The sequence below is a fragment of the Mustela erminea genome, chromosome 1 (genome assembly GCF_009829155.1).
Source record: "Mustela erminea isolate mMusErm1 chromosome 1, mMusErm1.Pri, whole genome shotgun sequence".
NCBI lineage: Eukaryota > Metazoa > Chordata > Mammalia > Carnivora > Mustelidae > Mustela > Mustela erminea.
Window position 1 is genome coordinate 12,448,290 of NC_045614.1, and position 13,690 is coordinate 12,461,979.

The 13,690-nt window shown below is 51.1% G+C and overlaps 1 protein-coding gene across 2 annotated transcripts in view; it reads left to right on the forward strand.

Annotated features, from left to right (window-relative positions):
• The window catches only part of LOC116573869 (cytochrome P450 4F22), a 60,823-nt gene extending 53,908 nt beyond the window's left edge, over positions 1-6,915 (forward strand). For both annotated transcript variants that reach the window (XM_032314206.1, XM_032314212.1), the window contains 5 exons: positions 73-202; positions 1,700-1,833; positions 2,728-2,792; positions 3,419-3,501; positions 3,881-6,915. In XM_032314206.1, coding sequence (XP_032170097.1) covers positions 73-202; positions 1,700-1,833; positions 2,728-2,792; positions 3,419-3,501; positions 3,881-4,058 — 590 coding nt within the window. In that variant the 3' untranslated portion in view covers positions 4,059-6,915. The remainder of the gene's footprint in view (positions 1-72; positions 203-1,699; positions 1,834-2,727; positions 2,793-3,418; positions 3,502-3,880) is intronic.
• Positions 6,916-13,690: the final 6,775 nt, after the last annotated feature.

Genomic DNA, 13,690 nt, shown 5'->3' on the forward strand with positions numbered 1-13,690 from the left:
GCCCTGCTGTCTGAAAATCGCACGATCGCTGTCTTCAGACAGCCTCCATTTGAGCTCCTCCTCTGTCTACAGGTCACGACACAACGTCCAGTGGGCTCTCGTGGGTGCTCTTCAACTTGGCCAAGTATCCGGAGTACCAGGAGAAGTGCCGGGAAGAGATCCAGGAAGTCATGAAAGGCCGGGAGCTGGAGGAGCTGGAGTGGTTGGTTTGGGGTCGGGGGGTGGGGGTCAGGGGGATGGTGGCAACAGGTTGAGTCTAGAGCTGGGGTATTTAGTCCTTGCTCTTGCTTGTTATTGCTCTTGTTCCTTCTGGGTGTTGTTGAGTGGGGTGGTGTCCAAACAGATGTGTGGGTTCAGGTCTGTTCCACAAGTCTCCCCACTCTCCTTGAACCAGCAGCTACCCTGGGCACATTCTTCTCAAGGCAGATTCCAGGAGCACAAAGAGCCACAGTTTAAAACTTCCCACTTGCATTGTAACATTCCATTTGGCTAAAGCAAGTCACGTGGCCAAGTTCAATATGAATGGGGCAGGACATACATTCCACTCGCCCGAGCAGAAGACACTGCGGAATCCCATGCAAAGCTCACGGGGTGTGTAATTCAAACACAGGTGTGGGGGGAGGGCAGTGAAGAGCCGGCAACAATAATCCAGTTTACTTCAGATGTGTGCCACGTAGAGCTGATTCTGGGTGCCTCAGAGAAAACACAGCATTAAATAGCATCGAACAGTGAGAAAGCTCTGTTTTGTTCAGTGTCCATCTTTTAGATTTTGACATCAAGGAGACACTCCCAGTTGGGTGCTGTTGTATCTTGAACTCCTTGCGAATCTGCCCTTCTTTTTTTTAAAAAAGAGTTTATTTATTTATTTAATTGTCAGAGAAAGAGAGAGCACAAGCAGGGGGAGCAGCAGGCAGAGGGAGAAGCGGGCTCCCTGCTGGGCAAGGAGCCTGATGTGGAATCCGATCCCAGGACTCTGGGATCATGACCTGAGCCAAAGGCAGATGCTTAACCAACGGAGCCACCCAGAGATCCCATGAATCTGCCTTTCTTTAATAAAGGGAGAAGATGGCCCAGTTTCTGAGGACTGGCTAGGAGATAGTCTAGCCAGGATTTAATGACTCTTCTGTTTTCCCCAGTGGTGTTTACGTTATGGGTACTTTTATGCTAAGCATGCTGTTTGCCCTTTATGGTAGTGACATAAAGTTTCTTTGAAAGAGAAAGAAAATGATCCAGATCATGGACCAAGGGTTATAATTAGTCCAATTTGGGGCCCTGGAGTCCAATGGAAAAAAGTTCATAATAGCATAAGAAGGGAATGTATGGGTTTTTAAATACTGAAATCGGCTCATACAGCCTGGTAAACTGCTGCTAATAACCCCCTTGCCTATCCTGGCACCACTTCCAGCTGTCCTCTGACTGCCACATAATTCATCAGTTAAAGGGCTAATGCTGGGTGTGCAGAAGCCTGTTGGTGCTGCTCTGATTGGTTTCGGGTCAGATATTTTGCATGCTAAGGATTAGTGATATGTGCATGCCTGATTGCAGATGCTGGAAGTTGGGGCGAGTCTGAGATCCCGGACCGGTTTCCTGTGTGGTTGCTCCTGGATGCATGTGTGCATGCATGTGTGTGTTTGGGGAAGGGGGTGTTGCTGTGGCCTGGCCCCAAGTCACACACCACTCCATGTTCCGTGCTCCCCAGGGACGACCTGACTCAGTTGCCCTTCACCACCATGTGCATCAAGGAGAGCCTACGCCAGTTCCCGCCAGTGACCTTGGTCTCCCGTCGCTGCACGGAAGACATCAAGCTTCCAGATGGGCGCATCATCCCTAAAGGTGCCCATAAGGTCCCTCTGGTTGCTGGGCGGATCTGCTGCCTAGGGGGGCGCTGCTCATGCCTGGGCCAGGTGCACCCTCCCTGGAGATGGGGCATCTCTCTGGGTGGCTCTTGCTTCTGGGATGAGGGAGGAGACCCAGCTGTGTAGGGGAGGCAGAGTTGGGTGAGTCCAGGTAGAAAGGCAAGAGTGGGTGGGGCTGGGTTGGCCCTGTGAGGGGGCAGGTAGGGAATGGATGGTTTCATTCAGTTGCCAGATATCCCTTGGAGACTAAGCCCAAGTGATGCTGGAGTTCTAGAGGGACCTCATACCCAGGTCTTGAGTACCACCCAGTCTGAGGGAGACACAGCAGCGCCCAGACATCCCAGTCACATGGGATCAGGGATGGGCTAAAGGGAAGAACAGGGACTGGAATAGCCCAAAATAAGGAGTGATGACTTTATCTGGGGTGAAATGTAGAGAGGGCTGCTTGGAAGAGGCAACATGAGAGGTGAACCTTGGAGGTTGAAAATGAAAGAGAGCGTATGTATGGAGCAGAGTCTTGGGGGTGCAGAAAGACCTTGAATGCTAGATTGAGGCATTTGAACTTGATCTTCAGGATAGTAAGGAGCCAAGGGAAGTATTTGAGCTGAGGAAGAACAATGTCAGATATATGAGTGAGAAAGATCCCTGTGTGGCCAGCATGATAGCTAGAAGGGTGATGGAGACCTTTTAGGGAGCAACAGGGGGTGTGGACACAGCAGCAGAATTTTTCAGAGAAGGATGGGCGGGAAGGGGTAGCAGAGGGCTCATGGGAACAGCATAGCTCCAGGAAGAGCAGGGAAGGAAGAGGTCTTCAGAGAAGGCCATCGTTCCCCTCAGCCCCAGTGGCCCCCTGACCGCACCCTCCCCATAGGAATTATCTGCCTGGTCAGCATCTATGGGACCCACCACAACCCCACCGTGTGGCCTGACTCCAAGGTGAGCCCCTGCGTCAATTCTTCCTTCCCTTAGCTTCTTCCTCCTCGGAATGGGTGGTCCTGGGGCAGTGAGGCCTCCCTACCCTGTGTGTCAGGGACCCAGATGGCCTGGCTGGGTACAGAGCTGGTTACCCTCTAGTCACCCTCCATTGGTTCATTAGGTCCACAAATATTTACTGAATACCTCCCGTGTGCCAGCCCCTGTGCGATGCACTGAAGACAGAGAAAGTTACTGTCTTTGCCCTCATGGAGCTCACAGTGACATTCAGGGGAAGAAAATGAGCAAAAACTATCGTTGTAGATACTGATATGTGCACAAAAGAAAGAAAAACTGGAGTGGGGTGGGGGACACTTCAGCTCAAGTGGTGAAGAAAGGCCTTGGGGAGGAAGAGATATTTGAGCCGAGACCTGAAAAGTGTGAAGAGCAGGGAGAAGCCTGTTCCAGGCCGAGGAGACAGGATGTGCAAAGGCCCAGTGGTTGTAATGAGCCTGGAATATTTGAACAACAGAAAGAAGAGGGTGTGGCTGGATTGTAGTGATGTTTTCTCTGTCCAGTTGAAGGATGGGGGCCAAGCTGGGATAGCTGGGCCAGCCCCCCAGACTCACCCCCAGGCTAATCCTGCCTAGGTGTACAATCCCTATCGCTTTGATCCGGACAACCCACAGCAGCGCTCCCCACTGGCCTACGTGCCTTTCTCCGCAGGACCCAGGTAACTCTTCTATTTCCCCCAATCCAAACCAAGCATAGGAGGAGCATGGAGGCCAGTGGAAGGTCAGGGATGTGCCGGTCAGGACCAGAGACGGCCTCCCACCCAGATGTGCTATCTGCCAATCCAGCACCTTCTTCATGCTTTCAATGTACCAGAATGTCCCCAAATTAGACTCTGCGATAGTAACGCTGGGTATTGAGCACCAACTGTGTGCCAGGCCCTGAACTCTGGGCTTATATGCTCCCAACGACTGTATGATGCCACTGCCCCCATTTTACCGATGAGGCTCCTAGGGGGAGGTCATTTACCCCGGGACTCTCCCCTTTCTGGCTCACACAGCGGCTGAGCCTGAGCCCCAACCCCGTCCCCCTTCCTCTAGGAACTGCATCGGACAGAGCTTTGCCATGGCCGAGATGCGCGTGGCCGTGGCGCTGACGCTGCTGCGCTTCCGCCTGAGCGTAGACCGAACGCGCAAGGTGCGGCGGAAACCCGAGCTCATCCTGCGCACGGAAAATGGCATCTGGCTCAACGTGGAGCCGCTGCCTCCGCGGGCCTGAGCGCCGGCCTCCGTGCGGATCCAGGGGGCCCAAGCCCCGCCCGGAGAGGCCCAGGCCCCGCCCCCGAGGGCCCAGGCCCCGCCCCCAAGATCCCGAGGGCAGAAACCACGCCCCTCGAAGTTCAGGTTGGGCTCCCGGAGGACCAGGCTCTTCCGCGAAGCCTGAAGGTGCAAGCCACGCCCCTCACGACAAGTCTCCGCCTCCTGCCGGTCTGGTCACTCCCCTTGAGGTCCAGGTCCGGTCCCCTGAGTGCCGGTTCTGGCTCTCCAGCTTGACGAAACAGGCTTGCTCAGGTCCCCTTGGGTCCAGACCCCTCCCAGGATCCGGAGCATTCGGGGCCTCAGGCCCCACCCAGCCATCCTTGGACTTAAGACCCAACACCTAAGGCCGCTGGGATTCAGGACCAGTTCCCTCCCCCCAGCCCCCACTCGTGGATTCCAGCTGCCTTCTAAGTTGGAAGACTTGGGAGCTGAAGCCTGAAGTTAGAGCCTTGAACCCGGACATCACCTTCTTGAGGCTCCCAGCTCATTTGGGCGAACTCCTCTGGCATCAGGCAGCATCCCAGGGCTCGGATGTGTGCTTCAGTTGCTTTGTAAATCTAGACCCTTCCTCACCTGCTTCTTCCCTCCTCGGTTGCTGAAAGGCCCTTCGCTGAGTGTTCTGATTTTTGTAGAATAAAAGCAAGGGATAAAGACGGCCCCCACTGTTCACCCCCTAGCTCAGCCAGACACTTCCCTTGCGGCCCAGGAAGGAAACAGAGGTCTCTGGGCAGTTGGGAGGCCCATGAGGGAAGCTATGGGCTAGGAGGCTGGGAAGCCATTTGCCCTCAGACATAAACTTAGGCTTTTTGGGACCGTTTGTGCATTCATTTAACTCGTCAACAGACTGCATGTTAATTATTTGTTGGCATTGGGCCAGGAGCACAGCCGGGCCCAATTCCTGCCCTCGGGAGAACAGGGGACAGATGTACAAGTAATTCCACACGTAAGTTTATTTATAATCCATGACAAGTGCTCCAAAAGAGAGGCCCTTGGTGCTCTGTGAACACAACAGGGGGGTGGCTCAGGGAGAGCTTCTCAGATGCTGAAGTTGAGTACATGCTGAGTGGTGACAAGGGAGACAAGACCATGTCAGGTGGGAGGAACAGCATCTGCAAATGTCCCCAGGTGAGGGAGAGCATGATATTCTCGAGGCACACACTCCAGGGTGGCTGGATCTGGAGGAGGAGGGCAGAATGGAGGAAGGTTTTCAGGGGCCAACTGCCAGGAACTGTGGGTCACATCTCACAGCAGACCTTATGCTGAGGGCGATAGGGAGCTAGAGAGGGTATGTGAGCAGGGTGCAGGACAGGACATGGTCACATGTGGGTTGGCAGGGAGGTGGCTTGGAAGGGGGGGGGCACTGGGGACTGGAAATCTAGTGAAGAGGGAGACTGAGGTCTGGGCAGGACAGGAGGGGTGACTAGCCACGGGGACTGAGGTGAGGGTGATTCCCGAGTCTTTGGCTGGGGAAACTGATGACAGTACCCCCATAGAAGATGGGGCGGTGATGATGTCTACAATAATTGTATTAATTCATCAAATACTTACCGAGCATCTGCTGTGAGCCAGGCCATCTTTGCGCCCTTACATAATTGACTTTTGTTGTGGGGGTGTGGGGTGTTAACAGATGACAGATAATAAATAAGCAAATAAATAAGTAAATTCACACAGGGCCTTGGAGGATTTTGACTTTTTATTGTGACAGAAATGGGGAGCCATGGGAGGGTTCTGAGCAGAGTGACAGATTTGTCGTTTGGTCTTTATAGTATTCTTTTGGCTGCTAAGTGGAAAACCAAGGGTTGGAATAGGGAAACCAGATGGGGTGACTGCGATCCCCATTGAGAGAACTGGTAAGTGCTATGAAAAAATTGATCTGGGTACGTGTTGGGGGTGCTCAGTAATGCTGGTAAGGGGGGATGTTGCTAGATCATCAGTGAAACCCTCCCTGAGAAAGGGTCATTTCAACAAAGACTTTAGATAGGAGAGGGCAGGAGCCCTGTGGATATTTAGGGGAAGAATGTTTGAGGTATAGAGAAACAGTGCAAAGGCCCTGATGTAGGACAGGCTTGGGGTGTTTAGGAGACATTGAGGAGATCCGTGTGGCTGGAGGAGGAGCATGGAAAGAGATGAGGGCCGGCAGGGGATGGGAGCAGGTCACACAGAGCCTTGGAGTCTACTGACTTTTACTGTAACAGAAGTAGAGAGCTATGGAGGGTTCTGGACAGAGGAGGGAAAAAGTTTGTCATACAGTCTTTGGTTGCTATGTTGAATAGAGACTGTAAAGTGAAGATGGACTAGGGAGAGCAGATGGGGTGACCAGATTTGTCCAGGTGAGAGAGGATAATGTCTCCAAGAAAGCTGGGGGCTGTAGAGTGAAGACAGGTGCTTGGATTCTGCTGTCTGGTTGCTTTATGAAGGTAGAGCTGGCAGATTTGCTGATACTTTGAAGGAGGGACTCAGGAGAAAGGGAGGCCCCCGGATTTGGGTCTGAGCACCTGGAAAGATAGAAGTGACAGCTTGAGAAGGAGAATGCTTAATAGAGTAAGGGGTTTTTTGGGGGGGGGAGGGGCTGAGATCAGCATGTCAGTTTAGGCCAGGAGGAGTTGGAGATGTCAAGTGTGCAGTAGGATAGGCAGGTCTTGAATTTGGGAGGGAGTTCCGGGCTGGCGATACACATTTGGGATACCTCAGCACTTAGATGATTGTTTATAAAACCCCAAGACTGGTGCGACCCCTGAATCCCTGTGTGTGTGTTTGTGTGTGTGTGTCTATGCGCTCCCGTGTGCACCCTTGTGTGCACAAGATGGAGGGGTTTCAGCACCAAGCCCTGGGTGTTTCCGAAGTTGATATAACCATAACGAGATTTAAAGTTGGTTGAGTACTTCCTTTGTGCTCTCCAAATATTCGCATGTAATTCTCATGGGTACTGTTCTTATGAGATGGGTACTGTCATTATCTCCTTTAATGGAGCTGAAAATGAAGTTCCCTAGAGCGAGATGATTCACCCAAGGTCCGACAATGGTGTCCTCCTAGAGTGGCCACAGCAGGGTGGCTTACTCCTCAGGCTTCAAGTGCTGGTCTGGGTCCCTAGCCTCGGTTTGCCTATAAGGGGATGTCGGCAGGCGTGGGTGGGTGGGGGGCGTGTAGAGAAGGTGTAATGCTTGTGATGCTGGAGGCCGCAGCGATGTGTGTCCTGCGGCGCCCTCGGGTGGCGTGTGCTGGGATCGCCGGCCGGAATCCCCCGTCCGAGGCCACTCATCCTCCCCACCCCCCCCAAAAAAAATTGGTTTTGGGAGGCGACATATGTGGGTTCAAACCCCAGCTCTGCCCCTCTCTAGCGGTGGCCTTGGGCACGTGACTGGCCCCTTCTGCACCTGGTTCACTTTTGCCAAGTGCATTTTTTCCATCATACTTCTCATGCATATTAATTTTCCGCTAAGGTCAGTGATGGTGGGTGAATGAGGGAGAGAGGAGGGGAGGCATGGCATGGGCCTCGTGGATCCCCGGGACCTGCTGCATCTGCGTGTCCGATTCTCCAAACAGGCAGGCCTGGGCCATTCACTGATTGCTGTGGGTCTTCCTCCTCTCCGGAGTGTGTCGCAGGCTCCCTCTGCTGGATAGTTCGGGAACAGCAGGCTCTACAGCGTCTGGTCTCTATTAGTCTGTATGAAGGTGTGTGCGCGTGACTGCATGTTTGGGTAAGTGCACATACGTGTGAGTAAGTGTGTGGATGTGTGCACGATGTGAGCGTGTGTACATGTGCAAGTGTGGAGTGTGGGTGTATTGTGTGAGTGCTTGTATGCATACAATTGTGCGTGTGCATGCATGTGTGTGTGAGCATATATGTATCCATGATGTATCTATGAGTTTGAGTGTGTGTGTGACACTGTTTGTGGGTGTATTGGGAAGAGAAGAGGGAGAACCCCACTCACTGGACATTTGTAAGTGTCCACATCAGGCAAGGGTCCAAACTTCACCCTGTTGGTGCAGGTAGGACATTCTGGAGAAATAACGCCCTTGGCAATGGCCCTGAGTAATGGCTGGTGGTTGCCTGTTCACTGCTGTGTCCCAGAGGTCCCCAGAGGGACTGAGTCCCAGGTCCCCGGAGTGGGAACTTCTTTGACAAAGCCCTGTTCCCCTGCTGCCTTCCCTTCTCTGTCTTACTCCATCTCACTGCCCTAATGGCATCTTCTGGGATCACTTCCCCCAAAAAACCAATTTGCAGTTGAATTCCTGTCTCAGAATACAATTTTTGTATTTGTACTTGAATCCTTGCATTATAATCTACTTCTAGGAAAAGGACACCAAGACACAGCAGTCACTCCTCCAATCCCCACAAGCCTATTACTATGCAGTTTTTTAACCAAGAAGGAACCTGAGGCTTAGAGAGGGCAAGTCACTTGCCCAAGGTCACACAGCTGGAGAGTGGCAAAGGTAGGCTGTGACCATTGGCCATCTGACCCTGGCACCTGCTCCCTGGAGAGCTTCCTCCATGCTAAGGACCAAGGGAATGAAGTAAGAGGGGGAGGACATTCACAACCAGTAAGTTCCCTGATATGTGCACCAGAGATACCCATGTCTCCTGGGTGGGGCTCATGTCCTTGTTCTGTTATAAAATAAGGGAAATAATGATAAACACATTCTTGGTACTGACCGGGAGCTAGGGAGGGTTGTTATAAGTACTTTATTCATTTATCTCCTCTCTCTCCAAATATTACATTGGCTTGAGGTAAAAAAAAAAATATATATATGCAAGTGTAGAAATTGAATCATGCTTTTGTTGATGCAAGTGTAGACATTTATTTATTTTTTTAAAAGATTTTATTTATTTATTTGACAGACAGAGATCACAAGTAGGCAGAGAGGCAGGCAGAGAGAGAGAGAGGGAAGCAGGCTCCCCACTGAGCAGAGAGCCTGATGTGGGGCTTGATCCCAGGACCCTGAGATCATGACCCGAGCCGAAGGCAGAGGCTTTAACCCACTGAGCCACCCAGGCACCCCAAGTGTAGACATTTAAAAAGGAAATTCTCCCACAGTGGTTCTGCTGTCTACTCCCAGCCCAGCAGTTTGGGATGATTTTTTTTTTTTCCAGTTTGAAAACAATTGCATATGTGAACATTTTTCAATGTACATACAAACATTTTTGCCCATATAACCATTTTTTTTTTTTAAAGGACTGCCAATGTCGGGAAATGTATTTGTTCTAGTTAGTTGTTACTGTATAATGAGCTGCCAGGAAGTTTGTTGGCTTAAGGTGGCAAACTTTAGTTTGCTCGCTATGATTTGGGCAGAAAACTGGGGCAGATTGCTCTGCTCTATGTGGGTAAGCTGGGGCAGCTCTTTTGAGGCTGTAAGATCCACATCTAAGACGGCTCAGTCTTGTAGCAATTTGGCGCTGGCTGTTGGCTGGCATCCTTAGTTCCTCTCACAGTGGGGCCTCTCCATGGGGTTACCTGGGCTTCCTCTTCACATGGCAGCTGATGAGAAGGAAGTCGCAAGTCTTTTTTTTTTTTTTTTTTTAAAGATTTTATTTATTTATTTGACAGAGAGGGACAGGGAGAGAGGGAACACAAGCAGGGGAGTGGGAGAAGGAGAAGCAGGCCTCCTGCCGAGCAGGGAGCCGGATGTGGGGCTCTACTCCAGCACTCCGGGATCATGACCTGAGCCAAAAGTGGACACTTCACTGACTGAGCCACCCACGTGCCTCAGGAAGTCGCAAGTCTTCCTACAACCTAGATTCACAAGTTCCCAGAGTCCCAGAGGACAGCCTGGGTTCAAGGAGAAAGGAATGATACTTCACCTCCGTATCAGTCAGGGTTTTGCAGGGAAACAGAACCGATAGCCTTGAGCTCACTCTGCCCCTTTTTCATTACCTCTCATCCGTCTACATATCTGTCTATCATCTATCTATCTATCATCTATCTATCTATCATCCTATCTAGCCATCCATCTATCCATCTACAACTATCATCTCTCTATATGCTCTGTATTTATCTTAAGATTTATATGTGATATAAAGATTATATATAAATTTCTATCTTAAGATTTAATTTCTCTTAAGATAAAAATATACACCCATATATGTACATAGGAAGATTTCTCTTACGGCGTTGGCTCGTGTGCCTGGAGGGCTGGCCAGTCTGAAATCTGTAGGCCAGCAGGTCACCGGGTCGAAAGCTCAGGAGTGGTTGCTATGGTCTCAGGGCAGAATTTCGACTCTGGGAAACCTCAGTTTTTGGTCTTAAGACCTTTCACCTGGCTGCATGAGGCTCAATTCACATCGACGTGGTGTGATTTATCCCTTTACTTAAAGCCAGTTGCTGGTAGGTGTTAACTCCATGTATGAAACATCTTCACAGCGACACCTAATAAGTGTTTAAGTGAACAGTGGGTACAGCCGCCTAGTCTAGCTGACACAAAAAACTAATCTTCACCGCCTCTCACGGGGAGGGTTAGCAGAGTTCATTGCCGCCATCTGTAGTCTACTACTTGCGGGCAAATGGTCTCTTTTTAGGACACTACGCTTCCCATGGGTCGTTTCTCCTAGTCTCTCTTCTGTGGCTTGGGGTGTTGGTGGTGGTCAGGCCAGTTTCTGGGAGCAGTCATCCCCCAATCATCAGAGGGGAGTGGAAAGAGACGGGGAGGGGAGGAGGGAGAGAGTGGCGGGGGAGGAGGGAGGCTGTCCGTGAGCCCAGTGCCTGAGAAAATACCCTTGGGGTTGTTCCTAGCTGTTGCGTGCCCTCCGAATTTTTCCTCGAGTTTTCCTCTAGGTTTGCTGCCTCCTCAACCAGTTCATCTGGTCGTCTGCTGCCTGAGCCAGGAATCGGGCCGCTCTGCCAGCTGGTTTTAACCCCAACACGACTTTAGGAGCCTGTCTGTTTTGATTTCTTGATTCTGTAGAGTGAAACCCCAAAGCCACCTTTTGGGCTGAATGGTCCGATTTCCCCAGCCAGGGCTGGTTCCTGCGGCTCCCACTGCCCTGACTGCAGAGGCCCCACCAGCCCTGGTTGTCTCAGCACGAGGACAAAAGCAAGAATGAACGTGTGTAAGACAAACACGCATGCCCCGCCCTGTGCTAGGTCTTTATAGTCCTGGCCTGACTTCAGGGGGCGGTCCTTATTCACGGCTCACTCCTCCCCATCATTCAGGTTTCTGCTCAAAGTCACCTCTACAGGGCAGCCCTCTCTGACTGCCCCTCTGAATATTCCCCCTTGGTCACTGGCTAGAATGTCTTGCTCTGTTAATTTCCTTAATTACCACCACCATCTGACTGGGTCTTATTTCCTTTTGGCTTCTCCCATCAGACATGAGCACCACCATCCAGACTCCCCATCTGTCTTGTTCTTCCCAGGTCTCGGGTCCTAGCACCATGCCTAGGTACAGACAGGGTGCTCAAGTACAGTTTGTTGTTGGAGAATGAACTACCTGGGAGGTATAAGTCCCCTTCTCCATTTTACTGAGGAGGACACGAAGCTCAGAGAGGGCAAGCGACCTGACCAAGGTCACACAGCCAGCGAGGAGCAGGGCTGGGATCTGAACTCTGTTGTGCTGAATTCAGAACTGTTCTTTCCCCATGGCCAAGGAAAGGAAAAGAGGGACCCCTGCCACCAGGCAGCCTGCATGCTTGCTCTAGGGAGACCCCAGGCTGACTCCTGGGATGTGCGACACAAAAGAAAACCTGCTTCTCTGTTCTGTGCACCAACTACGGGCAGCGGCAGCTCCTCCACCCCGTCCCAAATCCTTTTAGTATTTTAATGATAAAAATGATAGCAGCTCAGCGAGGGAGAGAGAATCTGAGACAAGTAGCAAGTTAGAAGGGTAAAGACCCCCATTCTACTTCCTCCAATTCCACTTCGATGTGTGGATTCTCCTGGAATTTTTTCAACGTGTATGCGAACATGTGCACACACAGACCGCTAGGCACCCCCTTAAGTTGTATATGTAGATGAAACTGATGAAGTTCTAGAACCTAGGCGAGGTTCGGTGGGCTGAGGTCCAGAGCCGATGACCAAGAAAGAATTCTTGAGACATCTTTGGTGCAAAATGGTGGTTTATTAAAGCACAGGGACAGGACCCGTGGGCAGAAAGAGCTGCTGCCCTGGGTTGTGTACCTTGTGGTTGGGGGACGGTGAGGGGAAGAGAGGTTTCAATGGAGTTTTCATATGCTAAAGAGGGCCTACAAGGTGCCGGGAGGAGGCCTTGCCCTTACCGCCTGATCAATGTCATCTTTAGGTCAGGCGTTAACATCAAGATAGTTGGGAGATTCTTGGTGGGGTGTTAGGATCCTGCTATCATTTACATTCCCTTCTACCTCAGCCTCCTCCAGTTATGGTGGGGAGGGAGACATTAGGGCATGAGGAACTGAGAGTTATTTGCCTCTGGAAATTTGTGCTATTGATAAGGTAACCTCCCTGTTTGTAGATCTCTAGGACATCTGTAGAGCAAGGGAGATTCCTGTCCTGCAGGACTGTGATCTCTGCAAGTTAACTGTTTATCGTTCATGGCAGTCAAGGGTGCCTGAGGAATGTTACACATATTACGGAGGGGAGCGGGTGGAGAGGGGGGTGCGAGGCGCCAGCTTTTGCTCTGTCCTCAGCCAGCCTCTGGCTCCCTCATCATTCCCCCCTTGAACAATGTTGACCCTTAAATCTTTAAGGTGGTTGAAGGTGGAAGGTCTCATCTTCTGTAACTTCTTCCTGCTGAATAGGGGTGTTGAGCTGTCCCTACCTACTCGAGTCAACATCATCAGTTGAGGAACATATGGGGGAGTTATGAAAGGCGGAGGCAGCTGAGTCCCGCGCGGACAGTGAAGAAGTGTCTCTGTGTGGTCAGGATCATCTGTCGCTGTGAAATCATTGCAGTAATGGCGTCTCGGCACCAAGCAGAGAAACAGTGAACAAAGTAACATATTAAGATTAATAAGGTGATAAGAATGAGAAGCCTGAAGAGGAGATTTTTAATTGTTGGCCATAGTCCTCCCTCAAACCAGGAAGCTAACCATTCATTGAGAGAGAGAAGGATCTTGTAGAGCCTTCATCTGGGCATTCATATCTTTTATTAGTCCTGTGACATTTTTGTGATAGTCTGGGATGTACACACAACGTTCTGCTTTGATAATTGCACATGTGCCACCCTGGGCTGCTGTCAGGACATGCAGGACAGGCAGTTTGTAGAAGACACTGACAAGAAACAGTAAAGACTGAAATCCATCATGGTCTAATGTGACATTCCAACACATGTGGCCCTTGCAGCCAACTTCCCTAGGAAACGGTCCCCGGTTGTGTTTTAATTCAATCGGGTACTGGTTTCGGCCGGCTCCCAGTGGAGGTCCCGCGGCCAGAAGTGGCTAGACCAGGGATGTGGAGCAGATCGCATTAGATCAATCATTAGACACGGGAGTCTTAAGATTGGCAGCCGTCCTGGTGACTTAGGGGGCTGTCCCGTGCCCAAGAGAGACAACTTTCTATAAGAACAGGAATAAAGAGAGGCCATCAAGTTTCTGGGTCTTATTGCCATTCCGGCCAGGGTACTGACTTCCAGCCAAAAGGCAGACGCTCTCCTCCCCGTAGGGTAGCCAAGGGCTAGACGATT